Raw genomic sequence first — 18,551 nt, 5'->3', positions numbered from 1 at the left:
TGGGCAGGCATTGTTGGTGATGTCTTGATTGGGCCCCATGTTCTTCCACTTACGCTCAATGGAGGACGTTATCATGATTTCATACGGGATACTCTACCTGTGCTACTAGAACATGTGCCTTTACAAATACGACAAAACATGTGGTTCATGCACGATGGAGCTCCTGCACATTTCAGCCGAAGTGTTCGTATGCTTCTCAACAACAGATTCGGTGACCGATGGATTGGTAGAGGCGGACCAATTCCATGGCCTCCACGCTCTCCTGACCTCAACCCTCTTGACTTTCATTTATGGGGGCATTTGAAAGCTCTTGTCTACGCAACCCCGGTACCAAATGTAGAGACTCTTCGTGCTCGTATTGTGGACGGCTGTGATACAATACGCCATTCTCCAGGGTCTGCATCAGCGCACCAGGGATTCCATGCGACGGAGGGTGGATGCACGTATCCTCGCTAACGGAGGACATTTTGAACATTTCCTGTAACAAAGTGTTTGAAGTCACGCTGGTACGTTCTGTTGCTGTGTGTTTCCATTCCATGGTTAATGTGATTTGAAGAGAAGTAATAAAATGAGCTCTAGCATGGAAAGTAAGCGTTTCCGGACACATGTCCACATAACATATTTTCTTTATTTGTGTGGGAGGAATGTTCCCTGAAAGTTTGGCCGAACCTTTTTGTAACACCGTATACATCCTCCACTGTTAGTGGAGTCACCTGCCTTTGTAGGTGATTGTTACACGTTGACTTCAAACATAGACAGTGGTTAAGTTAATGTGACTGTACATTTGATCACTGAACATGTTACAATAAACGTGACGACTCGTCTTCACTCTAACGTAAATGTATGCGCCCTAGTAACCTTCCCGAAAAGGCCGTAAAAATATCACAGAATCACTTCTACACTGAAGAACACATTCTGCACACAGACGGTTGAACGCCTCATTGGGCTGTCGGTGGACTCGACGCCCCACATCCAATGACAGCAGGAAAAATCTCGACTCGTAGACCCACACTACCCACCACCAGTCAACTTCCGTCTAGTTTATGTATTCTTTGCACCACCGAAGGCGTGTAGTTTTATGTACTTTCCAGAAACTTTACGAGTTATCCCACTATAGGTGTCCAGTAGACACTATGTTCGCTTGGAGGCTGGCAGTGACGGACAGTAGCAGTTGCTATCCTGTTTGAAACGTATCATCAAGGACAGGACGTGACAGTCGTAGAATTCGCACTAGACTCTAGCGTCCAACACGACTACCTTCTGTGCTTTCCGCTGTTGAGAAAGAATGACGTATTAGTTCTCTACAGAGATTCAAACACCTCACCCAATGTGTCCGCACTAGACATGGGGGGGGGGGGGGGGGGGGGCTCCATGTGGTTCCCCAATCATGCAGCGACCGTAAACCATAAAATTACCAAATATTCAGCAACCAGTCGCAAAATCATGTTTTATTTATTCACTTATGCAAATCTATTTCATCTGATTAACAGCCACCATCGGTGCTTTCAACCAATATGTGTCCTGAGTAGTAATACAGTCTTAAAGAGAGGTCAAACAAAGTGAGCTCCGCTTAAGACAGTATTACTACTCAGGACACATATTGGTTGAAAGCACCGATGGTGGCTGTTAATCAGATGAAATAGATTTGCATAAGTGAATAAATAAAACATGATTTTGCGAATGGTTGCTGAATGTTTGGTAAACCCAAAATTATTTGTCGGCTTAGAGGTGGTGGGATACTTCTGATCACGTAATGTAGCTGAAGGAGGTAATGTGTGCAAAAGCCTAGAGGAGGCCTATGCGTAACAGTGGACGTCGAATGGTTGATGATGACTGCAGGTGGAAATTTGTAGTTTGTTGGGTTGGCTAATGGTTCAAATGGCTCTGAGCACTATGCGACTTAACTTCTGAGGTCATCAGTCGCCTAGAACTTAGAACTAATTAAACCTAACTAACCTAAGGACATCACAGACATCCATGCCCGAGGCAGGATTCGAACCTGCGACCGTAGCGGTCACGCGGTTCCAGACTGAAGCGCCTTTAACCGCACAGCCACACCGGCCGGCCAGTTTGTTGGGCCGATCGCTTTTTTTATGATGATGATGATGATCATCATCATCAAAACACCATAATTCGTGATAGTGTAAAAAATAATGGAATGAGTAAAGATTGGGACTTTGTACAGGTGCTGATGACCGTGTAGTTGAGCGCCCGACAAACTAAACATCATCATGCGATAGCTTTTCACTTCCCTATTCAGTTTCTTGTTAGACTATCGATGGTCGAACCCCTACTGTGGTGTCGCCTGTCAGCTGAATATACAACATTCGGCTGGCCTGGGACACTGGGCCGGCCGGGGTGGCCGAGCGGTTCTAGGCACTACAGTCTGGAACCGCGCGACCGCTACGGTCGCAGGTTCGAATCCTGCCTCGGGCATGGATGTGTGTGATGTCCTTAGGTTAGTTAGGTTTAAGTAGTTCTAAGTTCTAGGGGACTGGTGACCTTAGAAGTTAAGTCCCATAGTGCACAGAGCCATTTGAACCATTTTTGGGACACCGGATGATCATGTGAGAAGAAATTCGAGAGGAATATGGCACTGCTTAATGACATACAAGTTCTTACCTAGAACGACAATGGCAACTAAAGCGTGCAGGCTGACGATGACAACTTGCGAAACCGAGAGATTACGCGATCGGCGGAGCGGCAGACGGCCGGACACCGAGGTGCGCAGAGAGAGTGGGACCCACCTACGGAGGAGAGCCGCGACGTCCTGCCGGTGCTGACGATGGAGAGGGAGTCCTTGCGCTCGTGCGCGGAGGCTGCGGCGGCGGCGTCCAGCTCGTACTTGGAGAGCGAGCCCCCGCGCGGCCGGCCGCCGGCCTCCTGCTTGATGCCGAGGGCGCGGGCGGAGCGCGCGGAGCCGCGCCGGCTGCGCGGCCGCTCCTCGCAGCCCACCGGGTCGTCGTCGCCCAGGTCCAGCTCCTCCGTGCTGGAGCGCAGGTCCGCCGCGTCCTCCTTGAAGCCCAGGCCCAGCTTGCACGGCACCTCACCTGCAACGGCGGCGGCGGCGGGCCCCTCCAAATGTCATCCTACCACAGCGTTTACAATAACTTAAGTTTCGTGGAATTATATACCGGGAGATCAAAAAGTCAGCATAAATTTGAAAACCTAATAAACCACGGAATAAAGTAGATGGAGAGGTACAGATTGACACACATGCTTGGAATGACCTGGGGTTTTGTTAGAACAAAAAAAAAAAGAACAAAGTTCACAAAATGTCCGACAGATGGCGCTGAACAGCAAAACGTCAGTGACTGCGCATGACAATCGTGTTTAAAAGGAGCTGTAATGAGAGAGAGAATACGATGCGCCAGCAGTCGCAGCACGTCGACGTTACCGAAAAGTCGCTTTTAGTGAAGCTGTATTGTCAGAATGGGGAATGTGCTAGTTCAGCGTTACGATCCTATCGCCATAGGAAGGGGATTCGAACGGGTAAAGGTCCGTTGACAAATGCAGCTGTGGCGAGAATGGTTTCGAAGTTCGAAGCTGCGGGTTGTTCAGACGATAGACCCGGTAGTGGCCGACCGAGCTCAAGGCGTAATGCTGCTGAGACAGTTCAGGAAGAAATGGAGACTGTAGCGGGTTTGTCTATGCACGGGAAAGTCAGCGCTCGTGCAGTCGCACGTCGCACCGGCATTCCATACACTACTGTTTGGTTGGCACTTAGGCGTACCCTCCGATGCTATCCGTACAAAATCCATCGGCATCATGAACTGTTACCTGGCGATTTAGTGAAGTGGAGGGCATTTGCGGTGTGGGCGTTTCAAAAGATGGCGGAAGATGACGATTGGTTGAGTAACGTGTTGTGGACCGACGAAGCTCATATCACGCTCCGAGGGTCTGTCAACGCCCACAACTGCAGAATTTGGGCTACCGAAAATCCTAGAACTGTCGTGGAAACTCCGTTGCACGACGAGAAAGTCACGGTATGGGTTGGATTTACCACATCTACCGTCATCGGGCCTTTTTTCTTCGAGGAAATGCGTGATTCTGGTTTTGTAACTGCTACTGTGACGGGTGAGAGGTGCGTCGATACGGTATGTTACAGAATCGCATCATCCCCAGCCTGGCTGATAAACACCTGCTGGAACGTACGACGTTTATGCAGCATGGCGCTCCAACCCATATTCCTAGACGCGTGAAAAATCTCTTGCGCGCGTCGTTTGGTGATGATCGTGTGCTCAGCCGCCACTTTCCTCATGCTTGGCCTCCCAGGTCCCCAGACTTCAGTTCGTGCGATTATTGGCTTTGGGGTTACCTGAAGTCGCAAGTGTATCGTGATCGACCGACATCTCTAGGGATGCTGAAAGACAACATCCGACGCCAATGCCTCACAATAACTCCGGACATGCTTTACAGTGCTGTTCACAAACATTATTCTTCGACTACAGCTATTGGTGAGGAATGATGGTGGACATATTGAGCATTTCCTGTAAAGAACATCATCTTTGCTTTGTCTTACTTTGTTATGCTAATTATTGCTATTCTGATCGGATGAAACGCCATCTGTCGGACGTTTTTTGAACTTTTGTATTTTTTTGGTTCTAATAAAACCCCAAGTCATTCCATGCATGTGTGTCAATTTGTACCTCTCTATCTACATTATTCCGTGATTTATTCAGTTTTCAATTTTATCCTGACTTTTTGATCACCTGGGTATATGAAGATAGTAACTGTTCTCGAAAGAGCAGATACCATTGATGAAGGTGCATCTTCTCTAGAATAAATGATAATTAATTGACACCCTCAGCTGTTGACAGGTGTTGTTGATATACCTCGGTGGAGGCAGCTGAAAATGTGTGCCCCGACCGGGACTCGAACCAGGGATCTATTGCTTACATTGCAGCCGCTCTATCCACCTGAACCACCGAGGACACAGATGAATAGTGACTGCAGGGACTTATCCCTTGCACGCTTCCCGCGTCCTCGATGGCTCAGATGGACAGATTGTCTGCCATGTAAGCAAAAGATCCCAGAGTCATGGTCGGGGCACACATTTTCAGGAACCCCACCGGGGTATATTAACAACACCTGTCGGCAGCTGAGAGTTTCAATTAATCATCATTTATTCTAGAGAAGCTGCACCGTCATCAATGGTATCTGTTCTTTCGAGAACATTTACTATCTTTTATATATAGTTAAAGGCTACCCAGCCATCGACCTTTATCTGTGCGTATGCGCACAGGTTGCCCGAGCTCTTACTGGAATCGTCACCTTAGTGTGAGCGAATAATGAGTGGATGGGCAAATATCTATTAAGTACATTACGTAAGTAGAGTTGGACAGTTGGGAATGTGGGTCTCACGGGAAGCGTGTAAGGGATAAGTTCCTGCAGTCGCGCTATTCATCTGTGTCCTCGGTGGCTCAGATGGATAGAGCATCTGCCATGTAAGCAGGAGATCCCGGGTTCGAGTCCGGACCGGGGCACACATTTTCAGCTATCCACATCGAGGTATATCAACAACACCTGCCGGCAGCTGAGGGTTTCAATTAATTATCATTTGTTTCATGGAATTGATGGCTTTCAACACAGCTGGTTTCAGTCGTACTTCACAAATAGAATAAAAACATTTCACAATTCAGGCAGTGGTCGCAAGATAAAAAGTTTTAGTGACTGATGCGAAATCACAAAGAGAGTCCCGCAGGGTTCACTCTTGGGTCCACTCATATTCCTTATACAGGGTGATTTTTTCCACTGTATACAAATTCTAGGGACTGATCGATGAGAGGATACGGAACAAAAAAGTTCTAATGAGCTTATGTCCAGAAACGCATGGTTTCCATGCTAGAGACCATTTATTCATTCATACTTTGTTACAGAGACTGTGGTCTAATGCGCGCTGCACCAAGCCGCCACAGTTACGATATGCATAGTCTCCTCCTAGAGGGTGGTACTTTTCCTCATACGTCATGCCCTAGCGCTGTCTCCTGCCACAATAATTGGTAATGTCGTGTCCGATTCACCTTCTAGTGGGTGTGATACAGTGTGGTACACAATGGTTCCGTATTTTAATCGACAGCTTGCCCACGTGGTGTTTACTTACGGAAAGGAAAATGGCGACGGGCGGCGGGCAGCAAGGTAGTATCAGGAGACCTATCCCCGCCGACAACAACCACAACCTTCAGTGTTTGCAATAGTGTTTCGCCGTTTGTCTGAGACACGGTAGTTTCAGAAAGCAGGAAATAATGAAGGATCTAGTCGGAACGTTCGGAAACCATACTTGCATGAAAATGTGATTAACGCTGTGGAAGGCGACCGCCGTGTGAGTATCAGGGACTTGGCCCGCCAGTACAGGGTAAGCCAGACGATTGTATAGAACATTCTCTACGGCAGTTGTTATTATCCGTTTCTCTTACAGCGTGTGCAGAGCTTACTAGCGACAGACTGTCCACATTGAGAGCGGTTTTGTCATCGGTTTCTTCGCCAGGCAACTACGATTCCGGGATCTCTGTCATCCATCCTGTTCAGAGATCAGGTTACCTTTACGCGGAGTGGTATCTTCAACTTTCATAACAATCGTCTGTGGGATACTACGCAGAATCCGCATGGTATGGTGATAGCGAATCATTAGCATCCATGCAGCCGGAATGTGTGGACTGTTATAATTGGCGATCGTATTTTGGGACCAGTCTTCCTTCTGCGTCGCCTAACAGGCAGAAACTATCAGCGTTTCTTGCGGGTGACTTTGTTTCCACTGCTGGAAGAAGTGCCACTGACGATTCTAAGCTTTATCTGTCTACCACATGATGGTCCTCAGCCCACTTCGCTGTTAACGTCCGGACGCAACTCAGTCGTGTCATCCCTGGTCGATTGATCGTACGAGGGTGTCAAGTTGCATGGCGTACTCGTTCACCTGATGTCAACCCGTGCGACATCTGGTTATGGGGCCGTCTCAAAAGTATCGTCTATGCAGAGCCCCTTCCAGACGTGGAGACACTGGCGCAGCGTATTCATGCTGCCTTTGACGCTGTTCGGATGCACCTTGGCCGATGTAAATGTTTGAGGTAGAACATGCTACGGCGCGTACACGCATGCATTGAGGCACACGGAAACCATTTTCTACACATTCTGTAACTGTGGCTGCGTGGTAGAGGCCGGTCGGGGTGGCCGAGCGGTTGTAGGCGCTACAGTCTGGAACTGCGCGACCGCAAGGGTCGCAGGTTCGAATCCTGTCTCGGGCATGGATGTGTGTGATTTCCTTAGGTTAGTTAGGTTGAAGTAGTTCTAAGTTCTAGGGGACTGATGACCTCAGAAGTTAAGTCCCATAGTGCTCAGAGCCATTTTGCGTGGTACAGCGCGTATTGGGCCGCAGTCTCTATAACAATGCATGACTGAATAAAAGGTCTCTAGCATCGAAACCATGCATTTGTAGATTTAAGTTCATTAGCCCTTATTTGTTCCGTATCGTCTCATCGATCAATCCCTATACTTTGTACGCAGTGGAAAAAATCACCCTGTATATGTGAATGACCTTTCACTTAACATTCAGCAAGCAGAATTGGTACTTTTTGCGGGCGATACTAATGTTAAAACAAATCCCGTTAGAGGAAGCAGAAGGAGACATTGTTAATGACGTTTTTCAAACGAACTGATTCTCTGAAAATGGGATCTCCCTCATCCCTTAATGTCGTGAGCTGTGAATTCGCATCATACAAAAGGGATGCTTATAAACTGCAAGGTAATTGGTTTCCATTGCAATTTATGGTACATGCAAATTCTACACGAATATGCCAAACCCTCTGACATACGCTTCCTTTTACTCAGTTTTTTGGTTACTTCTAGAGTGACTGGCTGTTAGCCCCTTTGTTCATGACACACACACACACACACACACACACACACACACACACACACACACACGAGAAGTTATTGTAATTATTTGGACAATTTCAGCTAGATACGAAGTTAAGTTCATTTATAAAAATTATTTATTTGTTCTCTAACATTTATACAGCGACGTTGTAACGTAAACTAAATTTAGTTTCAGAAATTTTCATAATTTATAACAATTTTGTACGAGAAATTTCTCATACCAACGGTACGATCGTCTTGGGGGAAGACATGGCATGTAGAAAGCGACGTCATTCAACATATATGAATGAAGATAGGTAATGCAACAAATGTTAACAATTTTAAGTTAATCATTAATTCTTATTCTGTGAAACAAACTGACAGACGGTAAGTCAGGTCGACTAGGTTTCGATCAGTAATGTAGGAGCAGATATGGAGGGGATCCACTTTAGGTGCTCCTTTTCTGGGACAGGGTAACATTGTGACGCCGACCCGTGTGCGCTGCGGTAAAAAGACAGATACGGATAGGTAGTCGGAGGGTTCGGAAGCATCTCCAGTTCCGTCCTCACGTTAGTAATGTTGAGAATTCAGAGTTAGTGCAATCATCTCCAATATCGGAAGTGGCAGAAGCAGATGGTGGGGAAAGCCGACCCTATTATTTATGTTGAGGAGTGCACCACGATTTGACGTTGGATGCAGCTACCAAGAGCACAATTATGGTCACTCATCCGCAACTTCACCTCAACAGCGGCGTCTCAGTATCTACACGCTCAAGGAAAGGCACTTCTTACGTTGCTCAACCATTTTCAGAACTGTGAGAGCACATGCAGTATTCCGAAATGTGCGCTGCAGTCTTGGAAAACAGAATACTTCAGGTAATTGCCTTTAAACTGTTGTTTACCTTAACAAGTTTCCTGTTTCCTCTATTCAGGTAAATTAAAGAGACAAGTTTGAGGGTACAAATGTTTTTCAGAAGTTCATATTACAACAAAAATTTGTAATCATAAACATCGTAAGAATACGATGTTGAAACGATCCCTCAAAGCTAAAGAATTGTTTATGAATGGTATGGCCACTTTTCTTGTTTAAATTTTCTGAGAACATTTTTCAGTTTGAGTAAGTTTTCTTGGCCAAATTTTCTAAAGTAGTTATTAACATGACAACTTTTTTAACTCACATTTCGCAACAGAGTTTTGCATTTATAACAAGTGTCATACAGTTATATTATAGCCAGCTTATCCATCTTGTGTTTGAGTTTGCAGATACATTAACCTTAGAGTTATGTATTCTACGTTTAATGTATCTGCAAAATTTTTATTTCTGTTTAAAAGTAAAGTCGTTTTCTTTAAACAAAAGATTTCAGATAAACTCAAAGTTCAAAATTCAATTTCAGTCACGTTTCCTTCAGAAATGTAGGAGAAAATTTTCTCCCTCAAAGCTGGCGATCAATTTTCGTACTTTTACCTCAATTATCACGCGAAGTCCTACAGCAGCTGACCACAGCTTTCGTCGACTCTTACCGGGGGTAACTGCTGTTGCAGAAACTTAACGGAAACACAAACGCACAGAAGTTGTGCGGAAGGCAGGCAGTGATTTATTTCGTGTGACGGTTAGGACATTCTTCTATTGTGGATCGAACCATCCGAACAGTTCTGCACTTAAGTGATAAAGTTTGATATTATAAAGGGTCTTACCAAAATAGGAGAATACGTTACGAACATCGGTCAGAATATGGCTACGAAGTTCAATAAATATTTTGTAATGTGAAAGGTGAGAAATATTTAGTTTTGTCAAGTTTAGAAATAGGTACAGGCCCGAATGGGTGAATTCAGGTGAACGCTCATGGGGTAGTAACACGCAGAGACAGAGAATGAACTATTCATTTAGTACAATACTAACAATGAACCACTGGTCTAGCGGTAGCGTCTTTGAACAGTAATCAAAACGTTATCGGTCCTGAGTTCGCACCCCGTTACCACTTAGAGTTTGAATAGAACTTATCAGCATCCGCCGCCGAAGACTTTCGGAATTACAAGTCACCATCTTCCTGCCAACGACATTGTCAAAGAGAGTGGAAGAGCGGCCAGAGGTTCAGGGCAATATCTTGTCCTTGGGGACGGGAAACTGCCCCTAAAAAGCGAAAGAATCAGCAATGATCAACGGGATGAGGATGCAGAGGGCAATGGAAACCATTGCATTAAAGACACATAACATGTATCCACAAAACATGTGGCCTGTAACTGAAAAAGTCTCACGATGGTCTCTCCTTTGGCAAAAGATTCCAGGACAGTCCCCCATTTGGATCTCCGGGAGGGGATTGCCAAGGGCAAGGTGACGATGAGAAAAAGATTGAATAACCAACGAAATGATAACGTTCTACGACTCGCGCCGTGAAATGTCAGAAGCTTGAACGTGGTAGGAAAGCTAGAAAATCTGAAAAGGGAAATTCAAAGGATCACTTTAGATATAGTAGCGGTCAGTGAAGTGAAATGGAAAGGAGACAAGGATTTCTGCTCAGACGAGTCCAGGGTAATATCAACTGCAGCAGCGAATAGTATAACGTGAGTAGGATTCGTTATGAATAGGAAGGTAGGGCAGAGAGTGTGTTACTGTGAACAGTTTAGTGACAGGGTTGTTCTCATCAGACTCGACAGCAAACCAACAGCGATAATGATTCTTCAGGTATACATGCCGACATCACAAGCTGAAGAGGAAGAGACAGAGAAAGTATATGACGACATTGAAAGGGTAATTCAGTATGTAAATGGAGATGAAAATCCAATGGGGGACTGGATTGTGCTTGTAGGGGAAGCAGTAGGAGAACGGGTTACGGGAGAATATGGCCTTGGTATTAGGCATGAGAGAGGAAAAAAACAAACTGAGTTCTGCAATAAATTTCACCTAGTAATGGCGAATACTCTGTTGAAGAATCACTTGGAAAAGATCGGAAGACACGGGAAGATTTCAGATTACATCATTGACAGACAGAGATTCCGAAATCAGATATTGGATGGCATGCTCAGAAGCAATATAGGCAGGGAACATAATTTAATAGTGACGAAGAATAGGCCTAAGATTAAGAGATTAGTCAGAAAGCATCAATACGCAAAGAATTGGGATACGGAAGTACTAAGGAATGAAGAGATACGCTTGAAGTTCTCTAATGCTGTAGATACTGCAGTAAGGAACAGCGCAGTAGGCAGTTCAGTTGAAGTGGAATGGACATCTCTAAAAGGGGCAGTCACAATAGCTGGAAAGAAAAACATCATTGCAAAGAAGGAAACTGCGAAGAAGCCATGGTTAACAAAAGAAGTACTGCAGTTGATCGATGAAAGAAGGAAGTAGAAAAATGTTCAGGGAGATTCATATATACAGAAATACAAGTCCCTGAAGAATGAAATAAATAGGAAGTGCAGGGAAGCTAAGACGAAATGGCTGCATGAAAAATGTGAAGAAATCGAAAAGAAATGATTGTTGGAAGGACTGGCTCATCATATAGGAAAGTCAAAACAACATTTGGTGATACTAAAAGCAAGGGCTGTAATATTAAGAGTGCAGTTGGAATTCCACTGTTAAATGCAGGGGAGAGAGCAGATAGGTGGAAAGAGTACACTGAAGGCCTCTGCGAGGGGGCAGAGCTACCTGGTGACGTGAAAGAAGAAACTGGCATCAATATAAAAGAGAGAGGGTACCCAATACTAGAATCAGAATTTAAAAGAGCTTTGGAAGACTTAAGATCGAATAAGGCAGAAGGGATAAATAACATTCCATCAGAATTTCTAAAATCATTGGGCGAAGTGGCAACAGAACGACTATTCACATTGGTGTGTAGAATGTATGAGTTTGGCGATATAGCATTTGACTTTCAGAAAAGTATCCTTCACTCAATCGCGAAGACTGCAACAGCCGAAAAGTGCGAGAATTTTCACACAATCAGTTTAACAGCTCAAGCGTCCAAGCTGCTGACAAGAATAACATGCACAAGAATGGAAAAGAAAACTAAGGGTGTGTTAGATAAGATCAGTTTGGATTTAGGAAAGATAAAGGCACCATAGAGGCAGTTCTGACGTTGCAGTTGATAACGGAAGCTAGCGTAAAGAAAACTCAAGGCACTTCCATAGGATTTGTCGACCAGGAAAAAGCGTTCGACAATGCAAAATGCAGCAAGATGTTTGAAATTCTGAGGAAAACAGTGGTAAGCTATAGGGAGAGACGGGTTATATACAATATATTAAATGAGCAAGAGGGAATAACAAGAGTGGAAGACCAAGAAAGAAGTGCTCAGATTAAAAAGTGTGTAAGGCAGGGATGTAGTCTTTTGCCCCTACTGTTGATTCTAAACCTCGAAGAACCAATGATAGAAATAAAGAAAATTTCAAGAGTGGAGTTAAAATTGAAATTGAAACGATATCAGTGGTAAGATTCGCTGATGACATTGCTATCCTCAGTGAAAGTGAAGAGGATGGACTGAGAGTAAATCGAAGAAAGATGAATGTAATGAGAAGTAGCAGAAATGATAACGGCGAGAAACTTCACCTCAGGATTGATGATCAGGAAGTAGATGAATTTAGGGAATTCTGCTACTAAGCGTCAAAATAACCAATGACGTACAGAGCAAGGATGACATCAAAAGCAGACTAGCACTGACAAAAAGGGCATTCCTGGGCAAGAAAAGTCTATTAGTATCAAACGTAAGCCTTAATTTGAGGAAGAAATTTCTGAGAATCTACGTTTGGAGCACAGCACTGTTTGGTAGTGAAACATGGCCTGTGGGAAAAGCATTTCAGAGATGTGGTGCTACAGAAGAAAGTTGCAAATTAGGTGGACTGATAAGGTAACGAATGAAGAGGTTCTGCGCAGAATCGCAGAAGAAAGAAATATATGGAAAACACTGAGTAGAAGAAGGGACAGTATGATAGAACATTTGTTAAGACATCAGGGAATAACTTCCATGTTACTAGAGGGAGCTGTAGAGGGAAAAACTGTAGGGGAAGACACAGACTGGAATACATGTAGCAAATAATTGAGGACGTAGGTTGCAAGTGCTACTCTGAGATGAAGAGTCGGCACAGGAGAGGAATTCGTGGTGGACTGCATCTAACTAGTCACAACACTGATGAATGAAAAAAACATTGGCATTAAGTGCACAGGAGAATACTTTTTATACATACTTACTTTAATTTATTACAATTTTCCAATAGTTCATACGATTACCTGAACTTTTAACAATATCGCCATACATGAGTAATACTGTTTACGGACTTGCGTGTTTCTAGGTCTCATTAGTAATCTGGGTGTAACTGAAGGCAAGTGCCTTATGTTGACCGTCAGTATAACTGCAACGGCTGCAGCTGCAGCTCCATAAGATAAAACGGTCTGGTAGGTGCTGCTATCTGCTCCTTGTTATTACAACTATAGGCAGTACTGTAATTTATAAGAATATGAATTCTAAAGTTTTGCGTTTCTTTTGTCTATGTTTTAAATTATTTTCACTGTAATGTTATAGTATAATGTAAAGTTTATGTGCAAGCTTCTTGTGTGTATCAAGCACTTTTAAGAGTGGTCGGCAGAGAAAGTATTAAGTTGTTTGATTGTTGACTGTGTGGCACGTCTGTGGTAACAAGGGGGGAAGTTAGTTGGTTGCGCGTGTTGTGATGGATTGGTGCTGTTGTTTTGATGGTTATGGTGGCTGGAGTTTCACTGCGACGTGGAAATTATAATGAACTGCTAATACTCGGGGGCATTTATTTTACCAGCAACGGATCCTTGAGGTTTTATACTCTTCGAAATACGAATGGAAATTTCAAAGTTCGTATTCAGTCTGTGGAGAGTGACTCTGACAGTTTCAGAATTTCCCTAATAAACAAAATGCTGTACTAGAATTCAAATTCCTAATAGCAGAGCCGCTCTGCCACTAGGAAAAAGCCACGAATAAAAAGATCAGAGCTACAATGCAAGACGCATCAGGGTTCAAGAAAGGTGGTTTCAGTTAAGTCCACTGGAACTGATGCAGCAGGTCATTGGTTTCACATTACAGGCCCAAGACCAAATTATAAAGGACAGGCTGTACTCGTGTGTAGTACGTGTAACGTTCATCTGTGTATAAACGGGAGAGTGAAATATTTCCAATAATATCACGAACAAAGGGTTTCCTGAATTGCACACAATCATTTAAAATACATGCCACCAAGTATTTTTTATCATTTAAGTCCTACTCAGCCGTAGTTGTGTCCGGCTCTTCGAAAAGCGCGCCAGGCGGAGTGCTTTCGCTTCGCGTCTAGTGTTTGCAGTGGCGCTTTCGGTTTGACGCGCTGTTTGGATCTCTAGCGCCCTCTGACGGGAGGTGGAGCAAGTGTGCGGTCTCGTGACGGTCCAGGGGTACGTACTGGGCGGTGACCGAGAGGGGTGGTGGCGCGAGCGGGGCACTGCTGTTGGGGGGCGTCAACTGCTCGCCACGTGCTTTGGCCGACCTCTTGGCTGTCAGGGGCTGAGTCTGCCTTATCCGCATGTACGTGGCTTATGGAGCTTAGAAGCTGTGGTGCAGGAGATAAGCGAGGGGGACCGTATGTCGTCTTATCGGCCGTTGAAACCACCGGCAGCGGTTGGCTCTGACGAGCATTTGGAAGTGCAACGTGTTCCCGGCGCTGTGGTGGAGTGTGAGAAGTTGAGTACTGTTTTTATGTAACAGAGTTAGTTATATATAAAGGGGTTTTTCAAGTTCTAGTGAGGTGTATGAGTTTCTTCACCAGTGGTTTTGTTGGGACTTCCCACCACAGTTTTCGTTTGCCTGTCCGCGGGAACGTGGTAATTGCTTCTTGGTCGGGCCGTTTCATTCACACCTCGATTGGATGATTTAGGGTCGGTGTCGTGTGTCTCTGTGGTTCAGAGTCTGTACAGGCACCGCCCTTGCTACGTCTTCTGGTTTTGGGTAATTCGCGGAGATGGTGGCTTGTAATGCAAGTTTTTGGGCTGATCTGCTGTGGCCCTGTATACCACCAATAACTATTCCGCCTATTGTGATTTGGGCCCCTTTACACGTGTCACTCCTTCACCGAGCTAAGGAAAATTTTTTTGGGAACTGCCTTTAATGTGAAGGTTTGTGTGCTGGCTTATTCACATTTATCTTGCAACAACTGCCAGGTGTAATGTAAGCTATTTAACTCGCGAGAGATAACTATTTTAGCTTTAGTACAAACTAGATACTAAAGGTGTTTTTTAAGGACTTGTTCTCTTATAGATATAACAAGTTTAAAATCTTATTATGGGGAAGTTGTTAACGTCATACCTTGCAATATCCTTTACATAGAGAAAATTTGCCAGCTATTTAAAAGAGTTTTTTTTAATTGTTGTCTTATATGTGTGTGTGTGTGTGTGTGTGTGTGTGTTAAAATTTTTCTATTGGGAAGTTGTTAATGTCATACCTGGCAATCTCCTTTCCATAAAGAAAATTTGTCAGCTATTCGAAATTGTTTTGAAATGTTTTTTTTTAATTGCCAGACTTAAAAATTTATTATTGAGAAAGCCTTTTAAAATAAAAAAGATAACTTTATCAGTGTGTTTTATTTCACCAGCACTTCCTGGCCCCTACTTCCACGATAACGTTTTTGGAATAACATGTGTACTTCAGTTGTTTGTGAACCGCCCTAATTGACGGTTCACCTACTAATGTATTATCAGAATGATAAAATCTTTTACTAAATCGAGTGTTGTCAGTGTTCAGTTTCTCAAATACTTGTTGCTATAAATAGGTCACCTACTCAGTTATATCTGACAGGTACAACATAACTCTCATCTGACCTTACATACTCCATGAAATTTCATTGCTGGTTACAAAATATGGCTTTCTATTAATTTCTTTGAAGAAGTAATTTATTCAGGTATTAGGGAGCTAAATTTTGAAAAAGAAGACGCACTATATCCAGTAACTACAAATATAAAACTGTACTAACAGTTGATGTAGCACATGAACAGGAGTCAGTAAATGGGGTAGAATAGTCCAAGTGGGTCAGAAAGGAGTTCAGTGAGCACCAACAAAAGCTTTTGATCATTTACTGAGTAACATAAAATATGCGATATGTGACGACCTAACCTAAAATCGTGTGTCTGGTGGGAGGCACGCTACGATAGGCGGTGCAACAGCGATGGTCACTGTGTCCAGATGACTTTTGGTCAGAGTATCCGCCTAGTAAGCACGAGACTCGGGTTCGAATTCTGATCCGACGTAAATATTCAACTTTCCCCATTGATTTAAATCAATGCCGTCTCACAGTCAATGTCTGTAATTACAATGTGCCTTAATTCTTAGTGGCTGCTGGATGAGAATGGTGTCTGTTCTTTCGGACATGTCAAAAGAACAGATACCACATACATATGTAATTAAGGCAATGACGGCCAATGATCTCTTCGGTGCGCATGCACACCAGGCCATAACTCTTACAGGAATAACGGGCAGAGGCACCACATTAATAGTGTGTGGGTGCTGGGGCAGTCCGCGTACTTGTGGTCACCACTGCATCCGGATGGCTCAGCGGTCAGCGCATCTGCCTGGTAAGCAGCAGGCCCGAGTTTGAATCCCAGTCTGGCATGAATTTTCTTCACCGTTGATTTAAATCAATGCCCACTCTCAGTCAATGTCTATAATTCCTTTCTACCTAAACTCATTTCTCCTAAACAACTAGTTCTATTCCATAGCAGAATTCGCGTTGATGAATTCTTGAACTGAACATATTACTAAGCTTTCCAAACAATTATGTTCAGCTACTTTGGCATCCCATTACCGTTAGCCTTCGAAACAAACGAATCAGCCTCCTGACATATGTCCACTCAGTACTGTCATATGGAATAATTTTCTGGGGTAAATTCACCACTTGGATACAAAGTATTGATTGCACAAAAGCGAACAGTAAAAATAATATCTTGTGTGTTCGTCGTTATTTAGTTGAGAATTATGCATTATTACTGCACCATCACAATACCTGTACCTGCTAATGAAATCGTCACCAATAAACAGTCACAACTTGAGAAGAGTAGTGATGTCCATAACTACAACACTAAAGGCAAGAATGGTCTTTTTTACCCATTATTAAAGCTGTCTGTGGCTCGGAAAGGGTTTAAATAAATACAAGAAATTATATATTATTTACCCCGTAACATAAGAAAACTGACAGACAGCAAAGACATTTTTAAATCAGACCTATAAGCATTTCTCTTGGACAACGCTTCCTATGCCACGGACGAACTTTTATTTAAAAACTAGTGGCCTGTAGAAAAAACCGTAGATTTTACGTGCAGCTGCATGAACAGCGCTAAAAAACAATATGTTCATTAATGTTAACACTAATCACGTATACATCACCTGTAAACAGACTCCTTACACGCCATTTCGATAAAAGAAAAATTCATTAACATGCACATTTATATCACTAAACGGGTGCAAATGCGATGGTGTTAAACGAGAGCTCATTGGAGGGCAGAGTGGAAGCCTATTGTGTTTTCTGATGAAACCTGGTTCTGCCTCAGTGCCAATGATGGCCGTGTGTTGGTTAGAGACAGGTCAGTTGAGGGCCCACAACCAACTCGTCTACATACTAGACACACTGGAGCTATACCCTGAGTTAAGGTCGGGGGTATGACAGCAGGAGCACTCTCGGGGTTATCCCACGCACCCTGACTGCAAATTTGTACGTCTTGCCATTGATAAGCAGTGCTCCAGAGGGTATTCTCCAAAAGGAAAGTTGGTGCAGCGTAACTCACGGCATGCAAACTATCCCGACTATATTCATCCAGTATCTGAGAACGGGAGCACTCAGCCAGTTGTAACAAACTTGCAGATAATTTCAAATCTTTACGAAACTTTTTTTCTAGATGATACCGCAACACACTAAGGAAACAAAAAAAACTTTATTGCTTGCTACATTTCCGCTCATCGGCAGTAAAACATCAGCAGCAGCCATGATGTTTTAATTTACTATTTCTGCACTACTAACTCTTGTAACACACTTTGCTGACACTATACAAATATAATACCATATGTACCTGCAAAGTCAAATAATTGTACGACACACAGTGCACGAGATATGACATCGTAAACATTGAGCTATGTGGCAAACTAGCTTTTGCTTCAAATGGATCATGAATTACCCAGACTATACTCACTCAAGGTTTGATGATGAGACTACTTAGCTACTTCAAACAAACTTTAAACATAATTCCAAACCTTTTCTAAACTCTTTTCTGGGTTACACATTTTAAGTCAAGTATTGAACACAATACATTTGTACAGTAAAGAGAAATTTGAAGCTGTTTTAGACAAGACAGTTCGGTTCCGTAAAGAATGCGACATGGGCCGTTTCCTGATATCGAAGGAATGAGCAACAGAAGCAGAAATACGACGAAGAAAATTATTAGTCACACCAGTTACGGTTATAAGCAACCGGGGCAAATAATAAGAACACATTGTCACAGATGAAGTTGAATAACACCGTGGTGTACTGGTTGTGATACTAAAGTGTTACATGGAGGGTGGTGAGTTCAAAACTCACCTGGACTGTACAATTTTAATTTCTATATTCGGTTCCTGTACATTCCAGAAGTATCCACAAATGTCAAGAATCATTGTACTGGAATGTTCTGTAGCTGTATATATGCTGTATGTGTTCTGGCCGGAGGCAGTTCGCTCCGCGTTCTTGAGTGTGCAAGTG

General features: G+C 43.6%; 1 protein-coding gene across 1 annotated transcript in view; it reads right to left on the bottom strand.

Moving 5' to 3' along the window:
- Positions 1-18,551, bottom strand: part of LOC124716776 (PHD finger protein rhinoceros) — a 227,976-nt gene that overhangs the window by 189,873 nt on the left and 19,552 nt on the right. The window contains exon 4 of the mRNA XM_047243323.1: positions 2,748-3,045. Within this exon, the coding sequence (XP_047099279.1) occupies positions 2,748-3,045 (298 nt within the window). The remainder of the gene's footprint in view (positions 1-2,747; positions 3,046-18,551) is intronic.

Source organism: Schistocerca piceifrons, chromosome 9 (genome assembly GCF_021461385.2).
Source record: "Schistocerca piceifrons isolate TAMUIC-IGC-003096 chromosome 9, iqSchPice1.1, whole genome shotgun sequence".
Lineage (NCBI taxonomy): Eukaryota > Metazoa > Arthropoda > Insecta > Orthoptera > Acrididae > Schistocerca > Schistocerca piceifrons.
This window is presented reverse-complemented; position numbering and strand designations above follow the sequence as displayed.